Genomic DNA, 14,601 nt, shown 5'->3' on the forward strand with positions numbered 1-14,601 from the left:
GAAGCTGACTCCTTCTGACATCAGGTAAAACACATGTGGGGCCATGCTGCCCATTCTGTCATCTGACCTGGAAATAAAAGTGGGGACAGCTCTAGCATACAGTGTGTGGGATCCAAGCAGAAAACCAAGAGTTTTCTGTTGTTTCTCTGATGGAGAAGCTGGGCATGGCTGCTCCATAAATAGCTGGGAAGAGGTCTGGATTCCAGGAGCTCAAACCAAATCACCTTAAAATTCAACAACTTAGAGCTGGGCATGGTGGCACAAGCCTCTAATCCCAGCACCCAGGAGCACCTGCAAAGGCAGGCAATATCTGAGTTTTGAGGCTAACCTGATCTACGCAACAAGTTTTAGGACTGTGGAGGTCATGTCTTAAAAACAAAAACAAGACGAAATTAAAACAACAACCACCAACCAAACAAACAAAACCCACAAAACCAAAAATTTACCTTAGCCCTCCAAGGGGCACCCATGACACTTACCCTGGCCCAAGAGTAGTCCATGGGCACTGTTGGAGGTGGCACTTCCTGAGCAGGTACAATGGCTCCTTTGGCCACAAGATCTTCATACACGGACCTGGGGGCGGAGGTGCAGGGAGAGGCAGGAGATGTCATTGTTCAGGTAGATGTTGTTATTCCAGGCTCTATCCCAGACACTGCAGGCTTCTTCAGTTGCCAGGACCCTACTCTGACCAGCTGGATCCCAAGAACTAAATGAAAGCACTTACAGCCCAGACTGTTCTTGCTCCCACCCCTTTAGCGCTCCTTCCCTGGATGAGGTTTCATAGGAAGCTGACTCTGGGGGCAATAGGAAGAGAGACAAGAACAGCCAAGGCAGGTTCAGGAGGTAGAAATAGAATGTGAACATTCAGTAACTCTACCAATCAAAAGTGACACTCAGGATGACACCTTTAAAACATGCCCAAGTCCCATGTCTCTCATTTACAACCGCCAGCAACAAGCCAAGCAGATGGCCTCAGAAACCAAATAACTGCCCTGATTGGCCTGGACCTTATGCTTTTAAACTAAAACAGAACAAAGGCCGAGAAAAGGATGCCTTTCCCTACGGCGCACTAGCACCCAAGCGGAACCAAGAGTATCTGGACGCCCCTGTGCCAGGGGGTTGTTGTCCTTAGGAAGGACCAGGAGAGGTGGGGAGACCACATCCTGCTCACTACTGACTGAATGATTTCTCCAAGTTCATTGAAGCTTCGGGGTGCTCACTACTTACTGAATGATTTCTCCAAGTTCATCGAAGCTTCGGGGCACAAACACTCCTGCCTCCTTCAAGGCCTGGTTCTTGGCTACTGCGGTTTCAGAAGCCTGGTTGGCACAAGCTCCAGCATGGCCAAATTGGACCTGGGAAGCAGAGAACAGCAGCGTTACTGGGCTTGTTACTTCTCCAGGAAAGAACAAAGGCTCCTGGGAAACATTAGCACTGATGTCAGGGTGGCCTGTGCCAAATACTTCACACGTGCTCCTTCATACATGCACAATGTGTGTACTGGGGCCAGGATTCAAGGCTGTTAGTCCAACTCCAAGATCATCCTCTTCATATGAGCCACGTTTGGTATCCCTGGGGCAGCAGCCAGAGGAATGGGAAGGAGGCTTAGCGCTCAGCAACAAGTGAAGTTACAGCCGTGAGCTCAGGAGAGCTCACGTGGAAGCAGAGACACCAAGCTGTTTAAGAAGTCGGTTTCACATCCCTGTAGAACAGTTAGCAATGGCTGCTTCTCTGGCCATGGCTCAGAGGAAGGTGTGCATCCAGTGGAAGAGGAACATGAGGGGAGAGAAAACCATCAAACAATAGCAGAAAGAGCTGACTCCTACAAGTTGTCCTTTTACCCTCATACGTAGGTCACCTCTCTCTCTCTCTCTCTCTCTCTCAGACACACACACACACACACACACACAAGCTCACACTAAGTGGATAATTTTTTTTTTAAGAGCTAGATGGGAATCAAGCAACTGGGGAAATAAATTAATCTACTGAAACAGCTGATGTAAAACTCCGACTTAGGATGGAGCACGATGAGCAACTGTACTAGCATACAATCTGTACGACCAAAGCTCTCCCTGCACCAAGCACTTTCTAAGAGGTCCCTCATTTGACGATCTTTCTGGAGCCTACTAGTGTTTCCTAGAGGACTAAGTAACTGGCCACAGTCACACAGGTAATGCGTGATAGCACTGGAATCCAGACAATTTTGGTCCCAGTCTGTGTTCTTGCAGATTTAAATGTTCAAAAGAGGCTTTAGGGCTGAGGTTTGTTAAAAAGGCTAACAATGCCTTCCCTGTAGGACTTCCTCTGCCTGCCGGCCTGTCTGGGTGGATGGCTGGGAGGGGCAGATTCTGTACTCAGAAACTCTGGAGCTGGAAAGTTAAGCAGGATTTTTTTTTTACAGGAGACCCCCTGCTGAGCTGCTGGGTGTGGGTTGACCTTGAATTCCAGGGCTCAAGCAATTCTGCCTCAGCAGCCTGTCTTCATGTCTGACTGCACACATCTTTAAATTATGCATTTCTCAAAAAACTAAAACCCAAGATTCTAAAGGGGAAAAAGAATACACAGACAGCATTTCCCTGATTTAAAGCAGTCCTATCTCCAATGGGCTGGGTGTTGGCTTTGAAAACTGTGTTTTGAGAACCACACTTGTAAAAGTGCCTCTCAAACAAGGCCCCATTTCTAGTTCATTTCTAGTTCATGTTGTTTTTTAAAAGATTCTTTGTTTTTTAAGTATATGTATTTTTTGAGTCTTTATTTTTTATGTATATGAGTATTTCTTTAATCCACATGTACATATGTGCACCACTTGTGTGCAGTGGCCAGAAGAGGGCAGCATGACCCCATAACTAGAGTTAGAGAGGGCTATCAGAGGTCATGTAGTTGTTGGAAACTGAACCCGGGCAGTACAGTCAGGGTCAGCTCTCCAGCCACCGCGCTTCACTATTTCATCGAGCATCCGGTGTGCCAATTAGTGGACATTCCCTTCTCTGAGATTAAGAGACTGACCTGCTCAAGAGTTCAAGATCAACCAACAGCCACTGTATTGGTCAATATTTGTATAACCTTGTAGTGTCATACAGGAATTTAAATTCTAAAACTTAAAGCACTTTGAGGTCATGCACTCCCCACGAACGATGGGCAGTGCCAGCAAGATCCAAAGAATGAGGCGCTGACCCCTTGGACGCATCCTTGGCATGGTCAGGACAGGGAGAAGCAGGCAGAGAGAAACAAAGAGAAGTGGAATTACTTTGTGAGGGAAGGTCTAGGAGGCAGGAGAACAAGAAGCAGCTTCACAAGTAAGTGGTTGGAGCTCGGCGGTGGTGGTGCACACCTTTAATGCCAGCACTCAGGAGGCAGAGGCAGGCAGATCTGCCTGAGTTCGAGGCTAGCCTGGCATACAGAGCGAATTTCAGGACAGGCTCCAAAGCTACACAAAGAAACCCTGTCTTGAAAAACAAAAACTAAAACCAAAAAAGGAAGTGGTTGGAAGGAAGAGTCACTACGGTCCTAAGCATGCAGACCTTTAAAATCACTTCTGTTCTGGCTTTGTGTTGTTAATGTGTGTGTTAGTGTACGTATGCATGTGTGCACACATGCATGTCCACATGGATGTCAGAGACTGGTAATGGATATCTCCCTCAAACACTCTCTGCCTTATTCTTTGAGACAACATCTCTCACTGAACCTGGAGACCACCGATTAACCCAGACTAGCTAGCCAGTGAACCCAAGGATCTGCCTGCCTCCACCTCACCTCCTCTGGGATTACAGGCTATTATGTGGGTGCTGAGGACCCGAGGACCCAGACTTACTCACTCACCCTTGCACATCGACTGAGCCATCTCCCCAGCCTTTGTTTTGCTTTTTCACCCTGTGACCCCTATTAGCTTTCAACTTGTGGTCCTCTGAAACGCTGATGTGCCAGTGCTCACTGCAATCACTTTCATTTAAATCATGCCCAAACCAATTCTGCAGCTCTGCAAATGGAAAAACAGATGCACTAACTGCTGTGCCAGGTTACAATGCACGAAGAGCTGATCTCAGAACCTGCGCCAGTTACCTCTGAAGGGTGGGCAGGATTCTGGACCACCGAATTCCACATAGTTCAGACTCACAAAATATATGATATATGATATTTAAAGTTTTTATAATATCCTGTCCTAAGACTGACTGCACCTTCTATAGTGGAGATCTACATCACTCTCTCAGGCCTGCCGTTTTCCAGTACACAGATATACATGGTGACCATATACTCCCAGTACAGAGTCGGCATGATGACTCTCCTCCCAGTGTGAGCACTAGGCTGTGTCCATCTATCACCATTACAATGTTGCAAGGACTATCCTAGTGCTTCCTTTAAAGCATCTTTGCATTCTGGTCCCTAGGATATGCAGCAGTGGGGTTCAGAGATGTGCACCTCCAAACAGCCACTTGGAGCTGGGCAGGAGAACCAGAGCTTAGAGGTAAAGAGCTTCGTTGCTGGGCTAGGGAAGTGAGGAGTAAGGCATTTGCCAGCATGTAAGGCCCTGGGTTCAATTACCCCTCCTCCACTGCAAAAGCAGCATTGCTGCAGGAAGCCTGGAAGCCAAGCCTTCTATATGTACACTATGGAGGACCCCATAGGCTGTTCCACGCTGCTGATAAATTGAGAAATTGTTTTGTTTCCTTGAGACAGGATCTCACTGTGTAGTTCTGGCTGTCCTGAAACTCACTATATAGAACAGGCTGGAAAACCTGTCTGTCTCTGCTTCTCAAGTGCTGGAGCTAAAGGCATGCACCCAGACTGACAAATAGTTTTATCCTGCATTTTATTTTATTTTTTATTTAATGTATACAAGTGCTCTATCTGCAAGTATAAACTTTACGCCAGAAGAGAGCATCAGATTCCACTATAGATGGTTGTGAGCCACCATATGGTACTGGGAACTCAACTGAATTAACTCAAGACCCCTGGAAGAGCCGCCAGTGCCCTTAACCAGTGAGTCCTCTTTCCAGCTTCTCTGTGTAGCCCTGGCTGTTCTGGAACTCACTTTGTAGACCAGGCTGGCCTTGAACTCACAGAAATCTGCCTCCCTCTGCCTCCTGAGTGTTGGGATTAAAGGTGTGCGCCATCATACCTCGCCTTATAAACAGCTTTTATCCTGCTTTTTATTTTTATCATCATGATTGACCATCATCACAACAGAGGATCATCTTAAACTGGAGCCCAGGACTCCAACAGGCTCATCATCCCCCTGTCTCAGCTCTCTAACAGGCTCATCATCCCCGTCTCAGCACTCTAACAGGCTCATCATCCCCCTGTCTCAGCTCTAACAGACTCGTCATCCCCCTGTCTCAGCTCTATCAGGCTCATCATCTCCCCCCCCCCCCCGTCTCAGCTCTAACAGGCTCACCATCCCCCTATCTCAGCTCTCTAACAGGCTCATCATCCCCCTGTCTCAGCTCTAAGAGGCTCATCATCCCCGTCTCAGCTCTAACAGGCTCGTCATCCCCGTCTCAGCTCTCTAACAGGCTGGTCACCCCTGTCTCAGCTCTCTAACAGGCTCGTCATCCCCCGTCTCAGCTCTATCAGGCTCATCACCCCCCCCCCTCAGCTCTAACAGGCTCATCATCCCCCTGTCTCAGTTCTCTAACAGGCTCACCATCCCCCATCTCAGCTCTCTAACAGGCTCATCATCCCCCTGTCTCAGCTCTCTAACAGACTTGTCATCCCCCTGTCTCAGCTCTAACAGGCTCATCATCCCCCTGTCTCAGCTCTCTAACATACTTGTCATCCCCCTGTCTCAGCTCTAACAGGCTCGTCATCCCCGTCTAAGCTCTCTAACAGACTCGTCATCCCCGTCTCAGCTCTAACAGGCTCATCACCCCCATCTCAGCTCTCTAACAGGTTGGTCACCCCCATCTCAGCTCTAACAGGCTCGTTATCCCCCTGTCTCAGCTCTAACAGGCTCATCACCCCCATCTCAGCTCTCTAACAGGCTGGTCACCCCTGTCTCAGCTCTAACAGGCTCGTCATCCCCGTCTCAGCTCTAACAGGCTCGTCATCCCCGTCTCAGCTCTAACAGGCTCGTCATCCCCCTGTCTCAGCTCTAACAGGCTCACATCACCCCCGTCTCAGCTCTCTAGGAGCTGGACTCGCAGGCACACCACTACTCAATTGCACAGCATGCCATCTTTACTTTTGGGGTGGGCAGACAAGTGCTGCAGTGTGGATGTGGAGGGCAGCAAGCTGGTTCTCTCCTCTACCACAGCATTCTGGGTGTTAGTATTCAGGCATCTGCTCTGGCTGCCCTTGGGGTTCTGACAGGATACATTGTCAGCTGTAAAGGGGCCTGCCCACCAATCATCTCTGCTTTCTGTCTCTCCCCTTTTTCTCTTCTCCCCTCCCCTCATCTTCTCTTCTGCTGCTCCTGTCCCCAGAGCTGGTCTCCCCATCCCATTCCCTCCATGTGACCTCTGCTGCATGACATCTTTCTCTCTTGTATTGCTTTTTTTTTTTTTTTGGTTTTTTGAGACAGGGTTTCTCTGTGGTTTTGGAGCCTGTCCTGGAACTAGCTCTTATAGACCAGGCTGGTCTCGAACTCACAGAGATCCGCCTGCCTCTGCCTCCCGAGTGCTGGGATTAAAGGCGTGCGCCACCACTGCCCGGCTTTTTAAAATCACAACACTGAGGATTGCACTCAGGTGGTCAGGGCTGAGGACCGAGTCATCTCACAAGCCCAGTACGTCACCTTAACACATCCAGAACAATTCCCTCTCCACCATCTCTCACAGGGTGTCCCTACTGTGGCCTTCCAGTCTAAGCCCAGGCTATATCCTGCCTCGTGTCAGAACCCAGTGCGCCTCGTCTAGGCCTGAACCTGCTGATGGACGTGCAGAGTGGGAGTCCAGATGAGGTCATCTCCCAGCAAGCAGAACTTGGGCTCGGCCTTGTAGTCACACAGCACACGGTACAGGCTTATTGAAGGAATTATCAGCTTAACATGATGATGGATGGTTCACCTCACAGACCCTCTTCTGCAACCCCATTTTCTACTCAGTAATGGCCGGTCCCTCTCATACCTCAGAGGAAAACATGGTGGCACAGGTCCCGATGCACCAGCAGACCACTGGCTTGGTGAGGCGGCCCTCCTTGATGCCCCGGCAGATCTTATACTCCTCTGTGCCCCCTATCTGCAAAAGAATGGGGGATGGGAAAAGGCCCACAAGTTAGTGCAATCTGCTCCAAGTCTTCCTAGGACCAGCCCAGCCCTACAGCAGGAAGGACTGCTTACATAACACAGAGGAAAAAAAATTAAACAAACAATAATAAAAAGTTAAAAAGCCCACCAAATAACATGAAGTAAAATAATACATACTATGCACAATCCCAAAGAACATAGACAACCAAGAGGACCCTAAGAGAGAGATATATACACGAATCTAATCTACATGGGAAGTAGAAAAAGACAAGATCTCCTGAATAAACTGGGAGCATGGGGAACATGGGAGAGGGTAGAAGGGGAGGGGAGAGGAAGGGAAGGGAGCAGAGAAAAACATATAGTTAATAAAAACAAAAGAGTCGTAGCCAGAAATAAAGTCTGTTTGGTAGTTTCTCTATTTCATTACATAAAAATGGTATCTATCTATCTATCTATCTATCTATCTATCTATCTATCTATCTATCTAAAGCAGGCTATAAAATCGGGGAACCAAACTTGGGCTACGTTACAGATAGATAGTAAGTTTAGTTTCCACCTGAAAAATTCATCCTAGGAGCATAAAGGAATTACAGAAAGATCATACTTGTCTTAAAAGTCCCTGGATGTCCAGAGTATGTCCAGGGTATGACACAGGATTAGACCCTTTCAGAAGAACAGTAAGAAACGGACTTACCCAACTCTCCTTGAGTTTAAAAAATGCCCTTGCAGAGGCTGGAGAGATGGCTCAGTAGTTAAGAGCACTTACTGACTTGGAAAACTTGGGTTTAGTTCTCAGCACCCAAATGGTGGCTGATAATCACCTGTAATTCCATTTCCAGAGGATCTAGCATCCTCCCTGATCACTGCAGGCATGAGGCACACACATGGTGTACAGACACATGAAGGCAAAACACTCATATACATAGCATTAAAAAAAAATTCAAGGGGCTGGAGAGATGGCTCAGCGGTTAAGAGCATTGCCTGCTCTTCCAAAGGTCCTGAGTTCAATTCCCAGCAACCACATGGTGGCTCATAACCATCTGTAATGGGGTCTGGTGCCCTCTTCTGACCTGCAGGCATACACTCAGACAGAATATTGTATACATAATAAATAAATATATATATATATATATATTTTTTTTTTTAAAAAAATTCAAGCTGGCAGTGGTGGCACACACCTTTAGTCCCAGCACATGGGAGGCAAAAGCAAGCAGATCTCTGAGTTTGAAGTCAGCCTCGTCTACAGAGTAAGTTCCAGGACAGTCAGGGCTACATAGAGAAACTCTGTCTTTAAAAAACAAATAGAAAGAAAGAAAGAAAGAAAGAAAGAAAGAAAGAAAGAAAGAAAGAAAGAAAGAAGAAAGGAAATGCCCTCCCTCTGCAGTTATACTCTCCACCAGGTCCAGACCATGGCAGAGGGAACAGAGTACCTCCTTCACGGGTGTTTAGTGCCATCGGTGCCAACTCTAAGCCCCAGAGCCTCAAGGGACGAATCAGGTCTATCACTTTAAGATATGTAGTGTCAAAGTGCTTGGGTTTTTAAACAACTCACTTCCCCAAGAACTACAATCATCTTGACTCCTGGAGTGTCCTGGTAACGTAGCACATGATCCATGAATGTGGAGCCGGGGTACCTGTAGAGTCGGGAGAACGGAGGATCGGGAGGCAGCCTCAGGAGGTGTGGGCACATGTGGGAATCACCCTACTACATACAAGGAACACTGATATGCATGCCCAGGTTAGATACAGAAGCTCCAGGCTAGTGAACTCAGTTGGGAGGGGCCAGGAACCAGTGGAGCAGATTGGGGGAGTGGAGGAGACAGAACCAGGGAAGTCTAGAGTAGTTAGTTCATTTGGGAGTAGATGTCCCAGAGAATAGTGTGGCAATTTTTTTGGGGGGTGGGGGTTTCTGCATAGCCCCGGCTGTCCTAGAACTTGCTCTGTAGACCAGGTTAGCCTTGAACTCACAGAGGCCTATTTGAGTGGTTGGAGGGGACCCAGTCCCTGGTGCTGCCTGACTCAGAACTTCAGCAAGGCTTTCCTCACCCAGACAGCCAGTTTGACAGGGTCTGGTAGTCTCAGAGACAGGCAAGGGAACTCCATCTCCCAGCAGTTTTTGAACCCCCAGCCAGCAGCAGTAGTTCCAGTGATAACAAGGAGCAATGGCTAATGTTTATTATGGACTTTCTGTGCCAGTCACTGCTGTGTTACTCTAGTGCAGTGGTCCAGTCACTGCTCCATGTTACTCTAGTGCAGCGATCCAGTCATTGCTGCTTTACTCTAGTACAGCGATCCAGTCACTGCTGTGTTACTCTAGTACAGTGATCCAGTCACTGCTGCGTTACTCTAGTGCAGTGGTCCAGTCCCTGCTGCGTTACTCTAATGCAGTGGTCCAGTCACTGCTGCGTTACTCTAGTACAGTGATCCAGTCACTGCTGCGTTACTCTAGTGCAGTGGTCCAGTCCCTGCTGCGTTACTCTAGTGCAGTGGTCCAGTCACTGCTGTGTTACTCTAGTGCAGTGGTCCAGTCACTGCTGTGTTACTCTAGTACAGTGGTCCAGTCACTGCTGTGTCACTCTAGTACAGTAGTCCCATTAACAAAGTTCAGAATAACTATTATTAACTAAAAGTTACACCTACTGAGCACCTACTAAGTGCTAGGTCCTGTGTTAGCCACTTTACTAGATCTTGCTTGGTTCTCCCAATGACCTCATGAGGCATGACATTTACTTTATGCATTTAATATGAACGGTGCTGGAGGGCTGTCCATACAGCCCCCAACTGGGAAACTGAGATTGAACCTATTTGCTATGGCTTCAGAACTGGGCCTCTTAACCCCTGTACTCTGCTGCTCCCTCCGTCCCTTCCCACTAGCACACAGCATCCAAACCCTGAAACAGCTTTAAAACACAATTACAGCTTCTATTTTCTGGTCCTGAGATAAGAGGAGTCCCCATTTAATGGCCTTGCATAGCTTTCCTAGGGGTCCAGTGCTCAGGCATGTTGCTCAGCTAGCCACCTTCACTATGGAAGATTCCCAGATATTACCTGTCCCCACCGATGGCCACACCCTCATAGACACCGTCTGTGGTCCGCGAGATGATATTGTTGAGTTCGTTAGACATGCCTCCAGAACGCGAGACGTAGGCCACACTGCCTGGGCGGTAGAGTTTGGAGGCCAGGATGTTGTCCAGCATCCCACCAGTATTCCCAATCTTAAAGCATCCAGGCTTGATGCCCCCAACCTGCAGAGGCAGAAGCAGCAGTTAAGAACACAGGGTGCAAAGCCGGGCGGTGGTGGCGCACGCCTTTAATCCCAGCACTCGGGAGGCAGAGGCAGGCGGATCTCTGGGAGTTCGAGGCCAGCCTGGTCTACAAGAGCTTGTTCCGGGACAGGCAACAAAACCACAGAGAAACCCTGTCTCGAAAAACCAAAAAAAAAAAAAAAAAAAAAAAAAGAACACAGGGTGCAGGAGGAACCACAAAGTCCCACTTTACCTGGCCTGTGCTTCTGGCCTGGGTGCAAAGTGGCTGAAAGAGTCACACTCACCCATGAAGAACCTCTCCTCTCTCTTAAAAAATATTGCAAGGTTTGTGTGTGAAATGTGGCTCAGAGTTTTAAATCATGTACTTAACATTAAGTTGTCTCCCCTACTTCATGGTCACAGCACCAGCAAAGATGTTCCACACAGCTGGGCTTCTTAGTGCATAGTGACATCTTGCTTATAACACAAGCACTCCTTTCTTACCGCAAAAGTCCTAGTTTTAGGGATGGTGACACAGCAACCTCTTACCCAGCATGTATGAGGCCTTCAGGGAATCACTAGCACTAGGGGAAAAAATTCTAGCTCCTATTTTCTTTTCTTTTTGAGACAGATCACACAACACAGCCCTGGTTAGCCTGAAACTCATTATGTAGACAGGTTAGCCTTGAACTATCAAAGATCTGCCTGCTTCTGACTCCCAAGTATGAGATTAAAGGTGTCACCACCACCACCACGCTCAGCCTTAGCTTCAAACTTTTATTTAAATATATCTATTTTCATTTTATGTCTATGGGTATTTTATCTGCTCCGTATGCACACACTGCCTGCAGAGTCGAGAAGACAGTGGCAGATTCTTTTGAACTGGGGCTACAGAGATTGTGAGCTGCCTGCCACCTGGGTGATGGAGAGAGGCTGTGTCCTCTGCAACAGCAACAAGTGCTCTACCTACTCAGCATCTCTCCAGCTTCAATGTTTTATACAACAATTAAGTTAAAACAATGACAGCAATTTCTTTGACTGTGAAGCTGTAAGTCAAAAAGAAGCCCCAGGATAGCCCCCCCACTTTGGCTTATAATTAAAGGAATAATTAAACACTGTATTATGGCTACATATAAGGACAAAAACATTAAAAACAAGTATCTTCCCATTAACCACTTGTATATTTGGTTTTATTTGTTTTCTTGGTTTGTTTTCAAGACCAGGTTTCTCTGTGTAGCTTTGGAGCCTGTCCTGGAACTCGCTCCATCGAGCAGGCTGCCTTTGAACTCACAGAGATCCGCCTGCCTCTGCCTCCAGAGTGCTGGGATTAAAGATGTGCGCTGCCACCACCTGGCTCCATTAACCTTTCGTAACTATGAAGTTGTAAGACTGTGAAGAAGCCCTTTAAAAACTTGGGGGGAGGGATGGGCTGGACAGATGGCTCAGATGTTAAGAGCATTGTCTGCTCTTCCAAAAGTCCTGAGTTCAATTCCAAGCAACCACATGGTGGCTCACAATCATCTGTAATGAGGTCTAGTGCCCTCTTCTGGCCTTCATGCATACACGCAGAAAGAATATTGTATACATAATAAACAAACAAACAAATAAACAAACAAATAAACAAATAAATAAATGTTAAAAAAAAAACAAAACAAAACTGGGGGCCTGGAGGCTTGGTGGTTAAGAGCACTCCCGAAAGCATAAAGAGTGTGGTTTAGTCAGTGTTGTAACAGTTAGGCATTACCCGCTTATTCCTGTAATCCCAACACTGAAGGAGACTGAGACAGCAAGATCACTGAGACCAACAAAACTGAAAAGCTCCAGGTTCAGGGGGAGACCCTGCTTCAAAGGAATAGGGTGGGGAGTGACAGCGTTGACACTCACTCTGGCTTCACATACACATATCATAAACCACCCCTACCACACACACACACACACACAAAAAAAAAGAAAAAAAAAAGCAAATAAGTAAATGAAACTTAAAACTAATTGGGGTTTGGCAGTGTGACTCAGCAAGTACCCTTGCTTGGTGTCAGTGGTCCTGGGTTCCATCCCTAGCGTTTCAAGTAAAAATAAATAAATAAATAAATGAAAAAATCTACCTGGGAATTGTTACCACAGCAACAGGTATTTCTGACAACTCAAACCCAGGGTAGTCAATAAGCAAGTCTGGGCTAATGAGATGGCTATGCAGATAAAACTGTTTGCCTCGAGTTTGACAATCTCAGTTCAATACCTAGAAGCCACGGTGAAAGGACTGAACCAGAGTCGTCCTCTGATCAACAAACACACACCATGGCACATGGGCCCCCTGCGTGCCCTCTGCTCAATAATCATAAAATAAATGACTTAAGAAATCAAAAGGGAGGGTTACTGACATGATCAGTGTGTAATCAGGCCTGACCACCTGCTAGGTGGTTCCACATGGTAAGTGGACAGAGCCAATGCCACAAAGTTGCCCTCTGACCCCTATATGTGCACTTTGACATGTGTGTGAACAGTTGTGCACATACATACACACATAATAAATAAGTGTAATAGAAAAAATCAGGGGAGCTTCTAGGATGAAGACAAGATGAACTGCTGTATGCTGCCACCATTCATAACGTACACCAGTCTAGTCACTCCATTGTGTATGGCGTTTCCTCAAAATATAAAAAGCAGGCCGGGCGGTGGTGGCGCACGCCTTTAATCCCAGCACTTGGGAGGCAGAGGCAGGCGGATCTCTGTGAGTTCGAGACCAGCCTGGTCTACAAGAGCTAGTTCCAGGACAGGCTCCAAAACCACAGAGAAACCCTGTCTCGAAAAACCAAAAAAATAAAAAATAAAATAAAATAAAAAGCAGAATTATCACATGAGCCAGTCACACTACTGGGTAGTTACCCAAGAGACTCTAAGCCAGCACACCACAGAGGTACTTATTTCTGCATCAGTGGCTACCGCTGCACTGTTCACAATAACGGAGTTATGAAAACAACCTAGGTGTTCGTCAAGAAGAATGACCAAGGAAAATGTGGTACAGCCTCCCAAGTGCTGGGATTAAAGGCGTGCGCCACCACCGCCCGGCCTGCTTTTTATATTTTGAGGAAACGCCATACACAAGAAATAGAATCTTTCTCAGCCATAAAGAATAGAATTATGTCATCTATAGTGAAATGAACACAACTGGAGATAATCGTACTAAGTGAATTAAGTCATCTGCAGAAAAACAAATATTGCATGCTTTCTTTCATTTGTAGATTCTGGATTTTATATGAGTACACAAAACCATACACATACAGATGACAAGGTAAATAAACACTAAACTGTCGAGGGTAAGGAGGGGCCTAATGAGGGCCGGGGAGGGAGGACATGGCCAGGATTTTGCTCAAAGTACATTATATACTTAAATGAAAATGGATTGAAGTAATCCAGTATAATCAAATAAAAAAGTTATTAATAACAACAGAAGTGAGCTTCCTATTGGCATGGTAGATCATGCCTCTAATCCCAAGGCTCAGGAGGAAGATTATCATAAATTCCAGGCCAGTTTGGACCAGAGTAATAATCCTGCCTCAAACAAACAAACAAACAAAAAAAACAAAACAAAAAACCACCACTACCAAACAAACACCAAAACAGTATGCTTCCTGCAGCCTACGGGCCTACGGAAGACTTCTGGAGTAGTGGACACTCACCGTGGCTGGCCCAATGATGGTCACTCCCTTCTGATCAGCCTTCTTGATGAGCTTCCGTGTAAGAGCCTCAGGGATGCCTTCTGCTATGATGGCTATGGTCCGGATCTAGAGGATTAACAAAGCCCCTTCTATGAACACTTCACCTTAGTTAGAAATGAGGCCCTAGGTCCAGGGGCCCCATTCAGGTTTCAAGAACAAAGTAAGGTGAACGCAATGCATCTTCTCCCTCCCACGGGCCTCAGGGTCTACTCTAGTCACTTCAGACCCCTCTCACAAGGAGACGCATCGGGTCAGCCAGAGAGCTCAGCAGGCAAACGCACCTGCTACCAAGTCTAATGACCTGAGTTTGATGCCAAGGACAGTAGCGTAGAATGAGAGAACTGACTCCTGAAGGTTGTCCACATGCACACCACACAGACAGACAATAAGTGTTAACAAAATAAAAGGCACGGGGCTGGAGAGATGGCTCAGTGGTTAAGAGCATTGCCTGCTCTTCCAA

The 14,601-nt window shown here is 47.0% G+C and overlaps 1 protein-coding gene across 2 annotated transcripts in view; it reads right to left on the reverse strand.

Moving 5' to 3' along the window:
- Acly (ATP citrate lyase) overlaps nt 1-14,601 on the reverse strand; it is a 50,256-nt gene that overhangs the window by 9,813 nt on the left and 25,842 nt on the right. For both annotated transcript variants that reach the window (XM_057774414.1, XM_057774415.1), the window contains 6 exons: nt 14,103-14,207; nt 10,229-10,425; nt 8,733-8,814; nt 7,062-7,172; nt 1,228-1,355; nt 480-573 (listed from right to left, as the gene is read on the reverse strand). In XM_057774414.1, coding sequence (XP_057630397.1) covers nt 480-573; nt 1,228-1,355; nt 7,062-7,172; nt 8,733-8,814; nt 10,229-10,425; nt 14,103-14,207 — 717 coding nt within the window. The remainder of the gene's footprint in view (nt 1-479; nt 574-1,227; nt 1,356-7,061; nt 7,173-8,732; nt 8,815-10,228; nt 10,426-14,102; nt 14,208-14,601) is intronic.

This window comes from Chionomys nivalis, chromosome 7, assembly GCF_950005125.1.
Source record: "Chionomys nivalis chromosome 7, mChiNiv1.1, whole genome shotgun sequence".
Taxonomy (NCBI): domain Eukaryota; kingdom Metazoa; phylum Chordata; class Mammalia; order Rodentia; family Cricetidae; genus Chionomys; species Chionomys nivalis.